Source organism: Cyphomyrmex costatus, unplaced genomic scaffold (assembly GCF_001594065.2).
Source record: "Cyphomyrmex costatus isolate MS0001 unplaced genomic scaffold, Ccosl1.0 scaffold5, whole genome shotgun sequence".
NCBI lineage: Eukaryota > Metazoa > Arthropoda > Insecta > Hymenoptera > Formicidae > Cyphomyrmex > Cyphomyrmex costatus.
The window spans coordinates 4,614,146-4,628,692 of record NW_017279267.1 but is presented as its reverse complement, the minus strand read 5'-3'; the positions used below and the strand labels follow the sequence as shown (position 1 = coordinate 4,628,692).

Genomic DNA, 14,547 nt, shown 5'->3' with positions numbered 1-14,547 from the left:
GCAAACTGCAATATATATAATTCTTAAATGTCATAAAGTACACCTCTGCGTTGTTACAATATTCTAACTAAAGATCCTCAAATAAGAGATTGAACACCATAAGTTTAGTCCGTTATATTTCTCAGGACCTGCTAAAGATAGAATCAGATAAATTATGCATGAGATAGAATGAGATATCCATACTCATCTCATTCTATCTTAAGTAAGTTCTGAAAAATATGGACCAATCAGAAGTTGTCTAAACGATGTCAATCTCTTCCTTGAGAATGTCTAATTTTAATTATCATTTGTCACGGCCAACTGGCCTTACGTATACAGGGATCTAACGTGATTGTGATGTCACAGGTCTTCTGTTAAGCGTAAATTAAAGTGCACAGTCCGTCAATAAGTCTGTCTGTCTGTCTATCCGCTTTCCAGCTCCAAGTATGTTATCTATATACCTCGTGAAATACGTAGAAACGCGCGATAACAGCGCTCATTACAAACTTTCATTCATTATATATGTATATATCAAGCAAACGTTTTCTCTCTCATTACAGTCGACGCCCGTCGGATCCCTTCAAACTGGCCAGGAGATCGTCGTATCACCAAATCGCGATCGGCATCCCGCCGCTTACAAGGTATTCCATGTTTTCTTCTGTTTTTCTACCTTTTCTTTTCTTCTCTCTAAGCCAAAAGCATGGACGTGTGTAGCCCATTTGTTATTCGAGTTAACCGCATGGATACACGCCTCAGTAGCGAAAGAACCGAAAACAGAGTTTTAACAACGACCTTGATTCAGAATTCTTGTTTATCTCATGATAAAGATGTAGATCAAACGAACAAATCTTTCGAAGGTATCGACGCACCGATATTAATTTATTAAGTCAGAAACCGACATGTATATATGCTGGTTTCTCCGAGCGTGTAATTCAAAGCGAATATGATGACATCAATTTGTAGGAGTACGATGATTTCGAGGAGGATGTGATCCTCATGATGGATGAGGTTCGCTTCGAATTGCAAGGCCGATATGTAAGCCAATTTTATAGGTTACGTTCGATGAATCGACTTCTTCATGCATTCTTTATCTTATCAGCAAAACAGCAACGAGATAAATGTGCGTAGTCGGAAAGATACCCGCGGTCACATTTTATAATGTTGTTAATGTTTTACTGATCATAAAACAAGGTCGCGTGAGGTGAGATTTAACAATCGTGGAGAGTGAACTCGCATCTTTTAGATCAATAGTCGATTAACAGACTGATAACTGTAATGAATTTTTTTTCGTGCATCAGTATTATTAAAGTGACTAAACATAAATGATAGACCGTAGGGAAGTCGTGTAGACATGCGAGACAATACGTTCAATTATAGATATACGTTCAGAAACTTGCGATAGCGATAAATTTATGCATGAAGAAGTAATTTCGCCGTGGTTGCTTAAGTAGCTCATCGGCTTGTAATAAGCTAGAGCCAGGAAATTTATTGTATTTTTCCTTATAGTTCATCGGAATGAAACGTATAAAAATATTTAACGCGTAGATTATTATGTACTCATTTATCTCATTTATCATTAGGGAACGAACCGCGTTTTCATCCCTCTAATATAGAGATTAATATCGGATTAGGTGAATCTTATTAATGCGCGTTTATCATCGCAGATCACCATGCTGTACATCCTAAAAGATTTCCTTTCCGGATCTTTCCTCAACATCTTTTTTTTTCTACTGTCCTTCACGTTTATTCGCGGACATTGTTTAACGCGATGCAACTGCGAAATTGTCATGCTTGTTCCTTCAGGATGTGGCAGGTGGAGGGGTGGGAGGTGGGGGCGGTAAGGGGGTGGGAGCCACGTGGCCAGATACTGTGAAGCAATCAGGAGCCGGTGGTACATTGACACCTGCTGACAGGCATGGTTCTGTACAGGTGAGTTTACCTGCGCATCTTCCTCTCTCGTGCCATTCTCTCGACTTCCAGAAGCTTCTCCCTTTTTCTCGATTTTTTTGCATCTTCTCGTTTATTTTCTGCCGATTCACTTGTAATCCCGCGATGAAAACGCTATTTTTTTTTTAGCGACGCAACATTAAAACTTTAAATTTACATTAAATATTATCTTGTACTTTCTTTTTTTCTTTGCATAAAACTTAAAAACTATATAGACTCGTGTATATGGAAAGATCGATTAAAAACGAAATTATTCATTGTTCTTCCCTAACTATCATCTTTCTCGTCTTTCATTCTCATAATGTCGACGTATATGGGATGTCTCAATTTATCAGGAGTAAACTGTTCGCTCTATTTCTAGACAAAGCACCACTGGATTATGGTCAGTTAGAAGTCTGTGCAATTTGACTTGCGGCATGTTGTCTTTGTGTCGATTGTGAGACTTACCTTCTTTTTTTGATTGGATATGAGATACTAATCCGGTATTAGTACGATCACTTGTCTTCCCATGCACTTGCAATAATAAAAAGTATCATCATCACGTACGAACCGTATGACTTTTTGAGGAAGATCAGAATTTATTACTTACGCTTCTTTTTATTTCTTTAGTATATTGCTTTAAATCTATGTATCAGTAGTAGTTTACTAGTTTTGTCTTATATTAAATTTTCACTTCTCTTACCCTTTTGTCACGTAAGATCCTACTTGGTTCTTTATGTAATTTGCAAGTAGATTTGAAACAAATCGATTTTCAGTGTATATATCACTTTAAATCCAACTAGAATGCAAAAAGGATTCTTTTCAAATCTCTTCATATCCAGTATCCAAAACAAGAGAATCAATATAGTTACGTAAAAACCCCTTAATATAAAACGTGTATGTTTTCTTACCAATCTTTGCAATAATGTTACACGATGTGTTCAGGTGGTATCGTCAACTAATGGAGAATTGGCTAACGATGATCCTACCGCTGGTCACTCTAATACACCAATCACAGCGCCTCAGGAAGTGGACATGATCGACGAAACCAAGTTAGTAGCAGTTTGTTTTATTGTATTTCTTCGTCTCTCTCTGTACTTTTCCGCGAGTGTTTTTTTTTCATTTATTATTGCATTTATTGTGCAGTATTCTAAAATTTTATTAAAATTTTATTAAAAATTTTAGTAAAATATATATATAAGAGATATTAGTAAAAAAAAAAATATATATATATACCATATATATAAGAAATACTTATATATATAAGAGAAGCCTTAGTATAATCCTCGACTGTTGAAGTAAATATTAAAGTCAGAATAAAAATAATAGTAGCTTGTTAAAGATATAAAAGTTTAGATTAAATTAAATTATTATAGATGAGCGATCTAAGTCATGCATGTGTGTGTATATGTTATTTTCAGAAAAGTAATTTCACTAAAACGGAAATGTTGTCCTCGATGTGGAAAGTTATTGTTCCGATCTTTACAAGCATATATTTCCAGTACTTATCCTACCCTCATTCCCGAACTAGGTTTGTTACACCAATTGAAATGGTCAGTTCAAGATTTTTTGTTTCGCAATATAAGAAGAAAATATAATATTCGTTAAATGTTATTAAGCTTAATTGTTATAGAAATTTTATTTCTAGACTGATAATGACAAGAAAATCAGTGCCACGAATAAAATATAAAATTATAATGGGGTGAACGTATTTATGCTAATACTTTTACCTAAGAACAAAAATATAATAGTAATGTAGTATTCAAGTTTCGTTATTTGTTCTCATAATAGAAATCGTGTTTACAATATAGCTATATAAGATAGGGGCAAGATTTGATTAAATAGTTTAGAGATAATTATTTATCTTTATCGTGAAACAAAATAAATGTTTCTTTGTATTACATTTAAATATTTTTATTATGTTATCTCATACGGAGAGACTTGACTGTTACATCGTTAATATATTATGTCAAACAGCATAGATATAATCAGAGAGAAAGAATTTTATTTATTTATTTATGCATAATTTAGATAATTTGACTTAAGCAAATCGTATGCTCCATCTTTTCAATTATATTGTACTAATAATATCAAAACAATGTATTTCTTTTTATACAATATTTGGTGCAATTATAATTAAATGTCTATATTTTTTTGTTTACCCGTATTCTCTACTCTTTTCTGTTGTTCCTATTTCCTTATTATTCCTCTATGAGTTTTGATAATATCGAATAATAACTGCATGATTAATTATCATAACAAATAACTATATTTATATGTAATTAGATAATTTTATCTAGTATCTTATTGAGAGATTGACAAATTTCTTTCTCTCGTATTGCGTGATTGCTCGATATGTCGAATGTAATTATTTTCCTTCTGCTGCATGCTCGATGTGTTGATCAACGAAAGACACTGCCAAGGAGACGACTCTAAGTCCTATTAGTGTTTGCTTCATTTCCAGATGCTGTTGCTTCTTCAAGCGCAAGAAGAAGAAAAGTGGAAGACAGAAATGACTGTCCGTTACCGTTGGTCTCGGGGGGGCGGTGCAGTGCGCGGGTAATAGTGCCGACGAGACCGTGGAAGTCGTCGCCACAACGTCAAGGACTGGCAAGCGCGGCGCGGGAACGGGAGTACGTGTAGGCGCAGGTACAATGGGTGGTATCACAGGCAGCGCTGATCCTGAGAGAGAAGCCGTCACTCTGCTACGCGTCGGCAGCCGATCCGCGTCACGGGACTCGGTGCTGCACACCACTGTCACGATGACGCCGACGCCGACGCCGCCGCCACTGTCGAACTGAATCATCATTGTCATCAACACTATCACACAATCATTCTACATCGCCGCTATTATTATTAATTGGACGGTTGCGCGACAAAGTCGAGATCGAGAGAATGAAGCTGCTTTTCCTCTGGCCAATCGAGCTGATCTCTTCGATAAATAAGCGGACTCGCTGACGACGGTTCAGGCACTCGCTCCTTAGTGTAGTGAAATTCTGTAGTAATATCAGTACCATTGCGATCAGAATTGTCTTGGTTATGTGTTACGATGAAAGCGCGGTCAATTATCGGTTTTACTTAAAACTCTATTCAGAGAACCTGATACATTGATGCCGGACATTCACTGAACTTTATCTGAAGCTACCAGAAATTTCTTTTTCCTTGACTCATTTTTTTAAACAGAGTACATCTAGACAGATGGAAATTGGTTAATAAGGATATAGTGCGACTATATGGAATTTTGCTCGATGAAAATTTAATTAATTTGATCTTAAATTAAGCGCTGAAATAAGATTTCAGGATATATCTATTGTAATATATTTTCAAAGTAAATATTGTGATGAGCAAAGTTAGTGCAATATAAAATGAAATTTTTGCATGTTTTCACATGTTCATTCGACGAGACGTAATTTTCTCATCTTCATGATTGATAAATGCAATTATTTGATGATTAAATTTCCATGTCACTAAGATCAATGAATTTCTAGCCACCGATATTCATCTTTTTAGATGCGCCTCGTATGTATCGTGTAGTTTCGTTTAATTTACACTCTTCCCTCATTTTTACAAACAGGCTGATGAATATTCCTTGTGGCCTTGAGCTACTGATAGAAGTTAAGACGTTAGCGAATCCACTTACCTACTTACTGAATAAATCCTCTCGTTTAGCCAAGAAAAGTGACCTCATGCTATTAGATTATTGCTACTATTGTCATGATTACATTTCATCTTGTTGCTGCCCATTACCCACTACTATTACTATTTACTACTGCTACCATTACTACTACTAGGTACTACGATTATTATTATTATTATGATTATTCTTCATTATTTTATTTTATTTCATTATTATTATTGATATTATTATTATGTTGATCATCTTTATCATCATTGTCATCATCGTTGGTCATGATCGTCATTTCCATTGTCATTATCACCATCGCGTTTATCAATTACGTTGTTATCGATGTCATCAATATATTGACACGTCGCTGTTGACTGAGAACGGTCGTCGGCCATGACGACGGCCATGACGTTTCAGTATCGAGAAACCAACTGAATCACATCTGCATTACATAGGAGTAAGAAGGAATTGACGTACCGATGTTGAGAGAACTTGTTTGTTGTGCCTATGACTCTCTTCTTGAAACACGGGGACGCTTTTTAATACACCGCCGCGTTGTGCGATGAATACACGTTGGCGACTCGTCGTGCGATCGCATGTATAACTGTGAATTATAACGAATTGAACTTACCGCAGATCTCATTATATTCACAGTCCTGCAGAATAAGCGAGCATAGCGTGTTCCTTAATTTATTATAATTGTGATTTCGATTGTCACGAAATCCGATTATAATCTTCTTGAAAGGCATGAAACTGAAAAAGAATAAAAAAACGACGATTACACATATATTTGACCGCAGAGATGGAATTGAAAAAGACATTGGGTATATCTGTAAATAAGTGCTTTTATTTTGCCCTCAAGTATAAAAATTATAAATCATGTGTTGAATGAATCGTGAGAACATATAGTGCTATGCATTGTGTAAAGTGAAAGTTTGCGCTCTCCTGATTTTATTAGAACTTTCTTATTTCGATTTTTTTTAATCCACCGTCCAAGTGATACAGAATGATTATAATACATTGAAATATTTATATTAGGGTATATGTAGTATATACGAGCCTTCCGTATATAGTAAATAATTTTTATACAACTTTAATTTTGAATTATATATTATAGGAGGTGTGTGTGAAAGAACAACATTAGCATTAGCGTTATTAATAAGCGCTATCGAGATAACTGAAAATCGTATCCATATATAAAAATCCATACTAAAATCTAAACTCCCAATACGTTAATTGTCGAAATAATTTCTTTGATATGTGTATGTACACTGCCTATTTTTTCTACACGGGGATCATAAATGCACGATAGTTCTATCATCACTATATGAATCGTAATTAATATATATTAAGGAAGTTTTGCTACAAGTTTCTTGAAATGCGAAATATCTTTTTGTGAATAGCTCGATACGATCATGATATCGTTCGCGTTTTATTTATGATAATTTTCTATCCACTCGCGTACACCCGTACTTTTTAAATAACGGTGACGTAAATCACACAGAGAATTCGCACACAATTTCCGTGCTACATTTTTCAAAGCAATATCATAGAATTCGGTTTCATGCCTTCCAAAATGAAATTATCATGTGAGAAAGTGATCTATCGCGATGAACAATTGAAACAATTACATTTTACATAACATATCGATGAAGTAAGGTTTTTTCTGTCTGTAGACTCTATAGCGTATATAATGAAAATTTAGTAATGCGTAAATGCGAGGAAATTATGTGACATAGCCGAAATTATGTGACATTGCAGTCAAATTCGTGTTCCACCACCAGTGTGTATCGATTAAAAAAAAGGGAAAAGAAAGAAAAAAAAAACGATAAAAGAAACAGAAAAGAAAAGCATTTCTTTCGATACGAATTATCTCCTCTGCGAAAAGAGTGCGACGTTCGTGGACAGTTCTTGTTTCTTCATCCATGCGCGTTTTCGATTATTAAAAAGGAAATTAACGAACAAATGAGAGAAAGGAAAAAATCAACGACGTGTCCACGCTTGATTCTATTTCAGTGTTCATGATATAAAAACCTACGTCATCGCAATCAATAATAAAAATTAAAACTAAATTTATGTGATTTTCGAGACAAATTGATCTAAATACGAAACGGAAGAAATGAATCATCGAATACATGCCATAACGTAAAAATTCACTTTGTAACAAATTCTCTCTGTTGCAAACATATTTAATCCACTATTTTTCATGATGAGGAGAACCTTACCGTCGCGAGGCATTTCTAGGGATTAACACGAAGTGAGACGTGCGATTTTCTGCTAATGGCTCGCGACGAAACATTTAAACGACCAAGAGACAAATCAGAAAATACGTACAAAAATTTGGAGAACACAACAAGGATCTCAACAGTCATATTGATTAAACAAGTAAGTAAGGATATTTGATTGTGATTACTTATTAATGAGAGAGAGATATTATTTTGTAATTGCTCACTTAAATTCGACTTTGAATAAAATTTTCTCGCTTTAAATACAAAAATTATATGGATTTATAATATTTCTTAAAATATAAATATATTAGAACCAGTAAAAAATTCAGAAAAGATTTGCAAACTTATTGTTTGATATTAAGAAGAAATCGGAAATTTAAGCATAATTTTTTTTAAACATTCGCAAAAGTTTCTACGAAATGTTAACAACTCAGTCTTTCCATTTTCAGAATTTCCCAGAGAAAACATTTCCCGTTAGACTAGTATCTATTATTTGTTTGCTCAAAGGTATAGTTAACTCAAGTCTGTTTCTTTTTGCAGGAACACGGTGAATGGTATAGAGATCGAGTGAGGAGTAGAAACACGGAGGTGGCGAGTATGAAGAAACATGTGTTACGTCCAATGTCCACACCTACACGCTAGTCTGGCCAATGACTTCATACCGCTCCCAAGATGTATATGCTCATACGTACTATGTAACATGCCTGTACACCACGTTGTATCCACATTGAATATCTTAAGTACTTCTCGGCAAGCACGTCCGACAACAGGAAACCTATGTACTTACGAAACTATTGCATATTTGTGCCGTAGTGTATACTCGACCGTGCGTGCTCTCATACGATAAAAGGCAAACGAGAGACAGAAGAGAGGGAGAGAACTCCGTCAAACATCTTGAAAAATAATACGCTTGAAAACAAGGAGATGATAAGTTACTCTATGAATTTTTATCTTTCATTCTCTCCCTCTTCTTCTCTAATTATCTGTATCTTCCTACTATCGACATACCGCGAGAGCATCGTTCCTTTCTTTTGTAAGCTTAAAACGCAATTAGCGAGCGACCGTCGAAACAATCAGTCGTTCTACATTTATATCAGTGGACGCAGAAAGAGAATGAGTGATCCGATGAATGCCTGATACTGGATGATACGCGTGCGTGGAAAGAGAACGAATCGAGAAGAGACTGGAAGAGACGTTACTCCGGGACGCTTTCCTCCCGGCGCAGCTTAGTGCGAGTCGTATCCGCCGCGGTATTCCCGTACTTGTACATAATATTCTAGACTGCAATTGTTGCATACGCGGATCACGTGTGCTTACGCGAATCGTCCTTGCGAATAAAATTTGTTCGTGCGATAAATCCAATAGCGAGCGGCACATATGATTGTAATTTTCGATCAGCTGATATCTGATCAGATGAGAGCACGAGCGTGCGCGTGCGTACGCGAGGTCCATATAGGCACAACATAGAGAAAAACAAGAGAGAAAGTCTCAGATATTTATATCACTGTCCTGCCACCGGGGAATCCGTGTTGGCGTAATTATAATAAATCCCGCTGTGCAACCATGTTGCGTAAGGACGTTTAGCTCATAGTTTTCTAGCCGATTTTTCAAAGCGTGCGCACGCGCGCAAAGTCACGATTTTTAATATACATAACATGACTGACTGCTGGTTAAGTATGGTTGTGAGCAAATCCTGGTCTCCTCGGATATTGTAAACATACACATGCAATTGACACGACATACGTACACAAAACTTACACATTTTTCCAGTTCCCCTAGATACGTACTTTACACGGAGAGAAGAGCGATTGTTGCATACATAGAATGGGAATTAAGGCTTGTTGTAATCCAAAAGAGACCATCCCCGCTCAAGAGATACTTTTCCTTTTCTTCTTTTTTGTACATTTGTAAATTGGTACGAGTAAAAAAATCGGGCCAGGATCGATATATCCTCGGTGTTTTTCATTCCACGGCTCATTGGTCGAAGAGCAACATATACAATGATAAACGATCGTGCGTATCTGTGGACAAAAAATGAGGCTGCGTAATTAATTATCTTGTTATGTAAAGCATAACTTTGAGAGAAAGAGATATCGGATGATCGTGCGATTCCCCTCTGTGTTGTGATCGTTTAGTTACATTAATACGTCGATTCGGCGATGTGATGGGAGATTCTTGAGATTAAGTTAATCAGCACTATAGTTTCTCCGTAGTGAGACTTGTATGTATACTTTTTTGACTTACTATATGTTCGTACTGTTTTAATGGACGAATTGTTGAACAATAAAATCGCTGATAAGAAATCACTATGATAATAAGAAATCGCCGTTTTAAGATCGCCTGCGAGTGTGCGAACGCGTGTCCGTGTTCGATATTTTACTAAACGCGAGATTTATGAAACGTAATTGATAGTATAATTAAACAGAGGAACGGTCGTGCGTGTGGATTTGTGTCGTGAACTGTGTCGTTTCTACAGACACACGGGGAAAAAATTAAGGAAAAAAGGATAAATTAATAATGTACGCGTAAAACGTGTGTTTATTTCGATCTGTTTACATATAACAGTACATCGTAGTAAAAATGCAATTTTTATTACGATATTATACGAAACTAGACAGAGCATCATCATAATTTTTTTTTTATTATGTAATTGACATAACGTGTCATTGAGACATTGAGAACAAATGTGTTCTTTACAAGAAAGTTAACGAGAACGAAATGACGATATATTTGTATAGGTGCGGATTTGTTGAAATACTCTGCACATTTTGTGAAATTGCGTTATTCCGCGATTTTTTGTCGAAACAGTGTAAAAAGTTGATCTATATCCTACACTCATCAATATCATGTTCTTTAACGAAATTCAACGCCGTTCCCTTCAAGTGGATTCGTTTTCTTTCCACTCGCCTTTTGAACTGATATATCTGAAACCGAGCAAACTTGTATATAGCGATTAAATTGTTTTAGTACTATCATAGTGAGAATTATGTGTTTACACACGCCCATATATGTGTGCATATGGGTGTGTGATTGTGGAAGCGAGGAGAGTGGTTTACATAAAAAAAAATAGACATAACGAGACTGAATGATATATATTATATACATCGGACCACGAAAAAAGAAACCGATTGTCTTACATTTGCATTTTAATATGCAGTGATTATTATTATTATTATTATTATATAATAATATAACGCAAATTATAATTATACGCGAAAAAAACGAAAGTCTCTCAATTGTACCGATTCTAACGAAATGGATATGTATATCTCTCTCCCCCTATAGCAAAGATTTTATTATATATACGTAAGCTGTGATTGCTATCATAATTTTTAACTTATATTACATTACTGATTATGCTTTGTTTAATGATTATACGAAATCGTCTGACAAGGCACTTTAATAGGCGCTTTAAATAATTTGACAAAAAAAAAAAAAAACAAAAGATGGGGAAAAAGAAACGAGAAAAAGATATTGGATTTGCGTGGAAGCTTATTCTTGTAAATATGTGTTGTGTCTATTGCGCTTAGCCAGTAAGAAAATGAGAAAAAAGTTCTTAATGAAAGTTCCTGCGTACTTCCTCCTCAAGCTTTCTTTTATTCATTATCTGTCTCTCTTTCTCTCTCTCTCTTCGTTACTTTGCGACATTTTCACTATCGTTTCGATGTTTACCAATTTTCTGTGATTTTCCAACGTCTCCAGTAGTATCTGCTCTTTTATCAGCATGTGACCAGACACAGCTATGAAGTTTCTAATGAGTTTCTTTAATATGTTTATTTTTCGTATGATTCTCTCCATTTCGTGTTTTAGTTCTGAAAAGAGAAAATAAAGATTTTAAATACAAAAATATTTCGTGAGACACGAATTTCGCGCATCTTTATTCAATCAATGATCCCGGGATTTGTTTTCTGCAATCTTTTACTTTGTAGCTGTTCCTGTTCTTTGAGAAATTTTTTGTATTCGAATAGCACCTTCTGATATTTGACACTTTCAAATTTAATTGTACTTGAGACGCTTTCTCGATAGCCTTCTGAATGACTATAATATTATAATAAGTCTATTCTTTTTGACTGAACTTTTGTACTAGTTCATCTTTTTTCCTTTTCTCTCTAGAAGAAGAGAAAAGGAAAACAGATGAACTTGTGCAAAAGTTCAGCCAAAAAGAACAGGCCAATTGTTATTGAATGAAAAGTTTACTCATATAGGTGTTGAGTTTCCTAACAGCAAGCAAAATTATTTCATATCTCTTTACATATGGCATTTCAATTCACATCTAAAAGTATACTATCAAAATCTGACTAAAATTATTTTGAAACAATTTTACGAATCAAAGAATGTTTTAAAGCATGTGTAGCATTATATTGATCGTATCCTTTAAAACATAAATTTACTTCTCACTTTTTCACTTTTGGTCCTCCGCAGTGCCTTGTTACTGAGAATTGAGAGAATAATGGTGCTGTGAAGGCACAACTTAACAGCCTTGGCATTTAGAAGTGTGTTGGTTATGACATTCTGCAGAGTGTCTTCGACTTTATCCTGGTTCTCGTTGTGTCTGTCATCGACATACTCTGTAATCATAAAACGCAAGTGATTCTAGAATGAGATTTCCGAGTTTAGAAAACTGTGCAAACAGGCGCGCCTACGTCAACGACGTATACTTGTACTGTTCTTTAAACATTAATAACCTATTCAGAGGCATCATCGACTTCGTAGACTCCTATAGATTTTCTCTTGAATAGGTCTAAGCTCGTTCAGCGAGATCGCACCGATCGGGAATTTGTTGAGTGCGTTTAGCTGTTTTGCAGATTGCTCCAACTGGTCAAGCTCCATCTGCTCCATCGTTGACTCCAAGTCTTCACTTTTTCGTATGCCAGACAACTAGACAAGATATCATTTAGGTTTGCGAAGCCCGAATTCATCGCAATTGCATACGGAAAGTTGAAACTGCGCAGCATTTATGATTCTTTGATGAATACATCGTGTACACACAGGAGTAAAAAAAATCACACAATACTCATAATAGACCTTTTCATCGCAAGCAAAAAATTGTGCGCCTGCGCAAACAAACCTAGCCTCACCTGGAGGACTTTCGTACACTTTTCGTAAAAATCCACGTGAAAAGATCGATTACTATTAAAAAAAAAGTTTTCTTAATTATGGCAAGCACAAATGATAGAAAAGGAACAACAAAACGTTGCTGTTATGGTTTATGCGAAAGTGACACACGCTTAAAAAGTTTTTAAAACTGATAATTATTATTTTATCTCATTTCCCAAACCATGCCTGTCATTTAGAAAGGGTAATGTCGAAACAAAGCAATTAAAAAATCACACGAAAAATTGTGTTAAATGCAATAAATGCAGTATATGGGTGAGAGCATGTGGTCGTCCTACTCCGTTTAACAACATTAAATATGTTAAAAAAGACACGTATATATGTTCGTTGCATTTCCATGGGGAAAGTGGACCATCTGACGAGTACCCGAACCCTATTCCTTTACTAAAAAATAAAAGAAAAGTGAGAAAATGAATAATAGAAATTTTTTTTATCATTTATTTTTATTTTTTTCTGAAGGTATATGTTTACTCTAAATCGTAGAAAAATTTTATTTAAAATAATATATAATCATATTGTTTTATAGGACGTATTAAAAATATAAAAGACTAATAAATAATCTCTCAACTAATTCGCATTTTTTTTCGTTTGTTTTTTACTTCCTACATTTCAACCATCTTTTTAATTGCTCTACGCTGTGTTCTTGAACTGAATTATAAATTAACATAGCACCAGGAACATCAAGAGAGAAAATATTTGCTTTTACGAATGGAAATGATGAAGCCATAATGTAAAGCGTACAAAACTGTACGAAACTTTTGACTTTCCCGGACTTGGTCGATCCCCCCATGTTCGCGTCTGCGCATTTCGAACTATGAAAAGGTCTATACATGAAGGAAGATATAAGGAGACTCCACTCGGTCTCGCCAGTCTACAAGACATGAATCCATTTTAGGTTTCGAGTTCCGTTTCCGATTCTCGACACTCGCAGCGCTCGTGAATTTAGTAGTGCTGCGCATAATGAGTGCGAGTAAGAGAAATGATCATTTCTCTTACTCGCACTCATCAGAATCGGAAGCTGAACTCGAAACCTAAAATGGGTCCACTTTTATTTTACGGAGTGGAGTCTCCTTATATCTTACTTCCTGTCTCTGCCCAAACTTTGGTCGGCTGACATACCCCCACCAAGGTCCGTGGATTGGCGCCAATCCACGGACCTTGACCCCCACTCCTCTCAATCCACTGCGCATCCACCGGAATGGTTCACCTTGGCTGCGTTCATAAAGTTTACTCTTTAACTAAGAGTTAACTAGAGTTAACTCTATAGCGTTCAGAAACTCGAATATGACCGGAAGTATGTTCAGAGTAAGCCGTTCAGAAATTCGACAGGATTAACTCTAGAGTTAACTTTCTTAACTCATGTCAGAGAGGTGGGTAGAAATAACTCGACGTGCGCAGTAATGAGTATCAGCTTACTAACCTAAATAAGAGGTAATTATAGGTAATGGTGACTGATGTAAATACGTGCCTCATAACCTGTCTACACTAAATATTATAATATTATAATATTTAGTGTAGACAGATTATGAAAAAAAAGATATGTTAAAAATCTAGATATATAAAAGATATGTTAAAAAAGATAGTATGTTATAAATCTTTTTTTTTATAATAATTATTTAAAATTTTTTTCACTAAAAAATAAAAAATAAATTACCTGTAACATTTTGTACTAAT

General features: G+C 35.3%; 2 protein-coding genes across 5 annotated transcripts in view; one reads left to right on the top strand and one right to left on the bottom strand.

Annotated features, from left to right (window-relative positions):
* Window positions 1–5,129, top strand: part of gish (casein kinase I gish) — a 36,777-nt gene extending 31,648 nt beyond the window's left edge. Inside the window, exons 7-11 of one of the 4 annotated variants that reach the window (XM_018545436.1) lie at window positions 540–620; window positions 943–1,014; window positions 1,783–1,908; window positions 2,851–2,957; window positions 3,327–3,577. In XM_018545436.1, the coding sequence (XP_018400938.1) occupies window positions 540–620; window positions 943–1,014; window positions 1,783–1,908; window positions 2,851–2,957; window positions 3,327–3,513 (573 nt within the window). In that variant the 3' untranslated portion in view covers window positions 3,514–3,577. Of the gene's footprint in view, window positions 1–539; window positions 621–942; window positions 1,015–1,782; window positions 1,909–2,850; window positions 2,958–3,326; window positions 3,585–4,351 lie in introns of those variants that run through there. The other 3 variants (XM_018545434.1, XM_018545433.1, XM_018545431.1) reach the window with 3 other exon arrangements.
* A 4,478-nt stretch (window positions 5,130–9,607) lies between these two features.
* LOC108778285 (uncharacterized) lies at window positions 9,608–13,148 on the bottom strand. The gene is given in 8 exon segments (XM_083287331.1): window positions 9,608–9,779; window positions 11,431–11,570; window positions 11,651–11,744; window positions 11,747–11,815; window positions 12,157–12,351; window positions 12,394–12,397; window positions 12,444–12,465; window positions 12,468–13,148. Coding segments are annotated over 8 exon segments (807 nt in total). The 5' UTR covers window positions 12,598–13,148; the 3' UTR covers window positions 9,608–9,626.
* Between the last annotated feature and the right edge of the window lie 1,399 nt (window positions 13,149–14,547).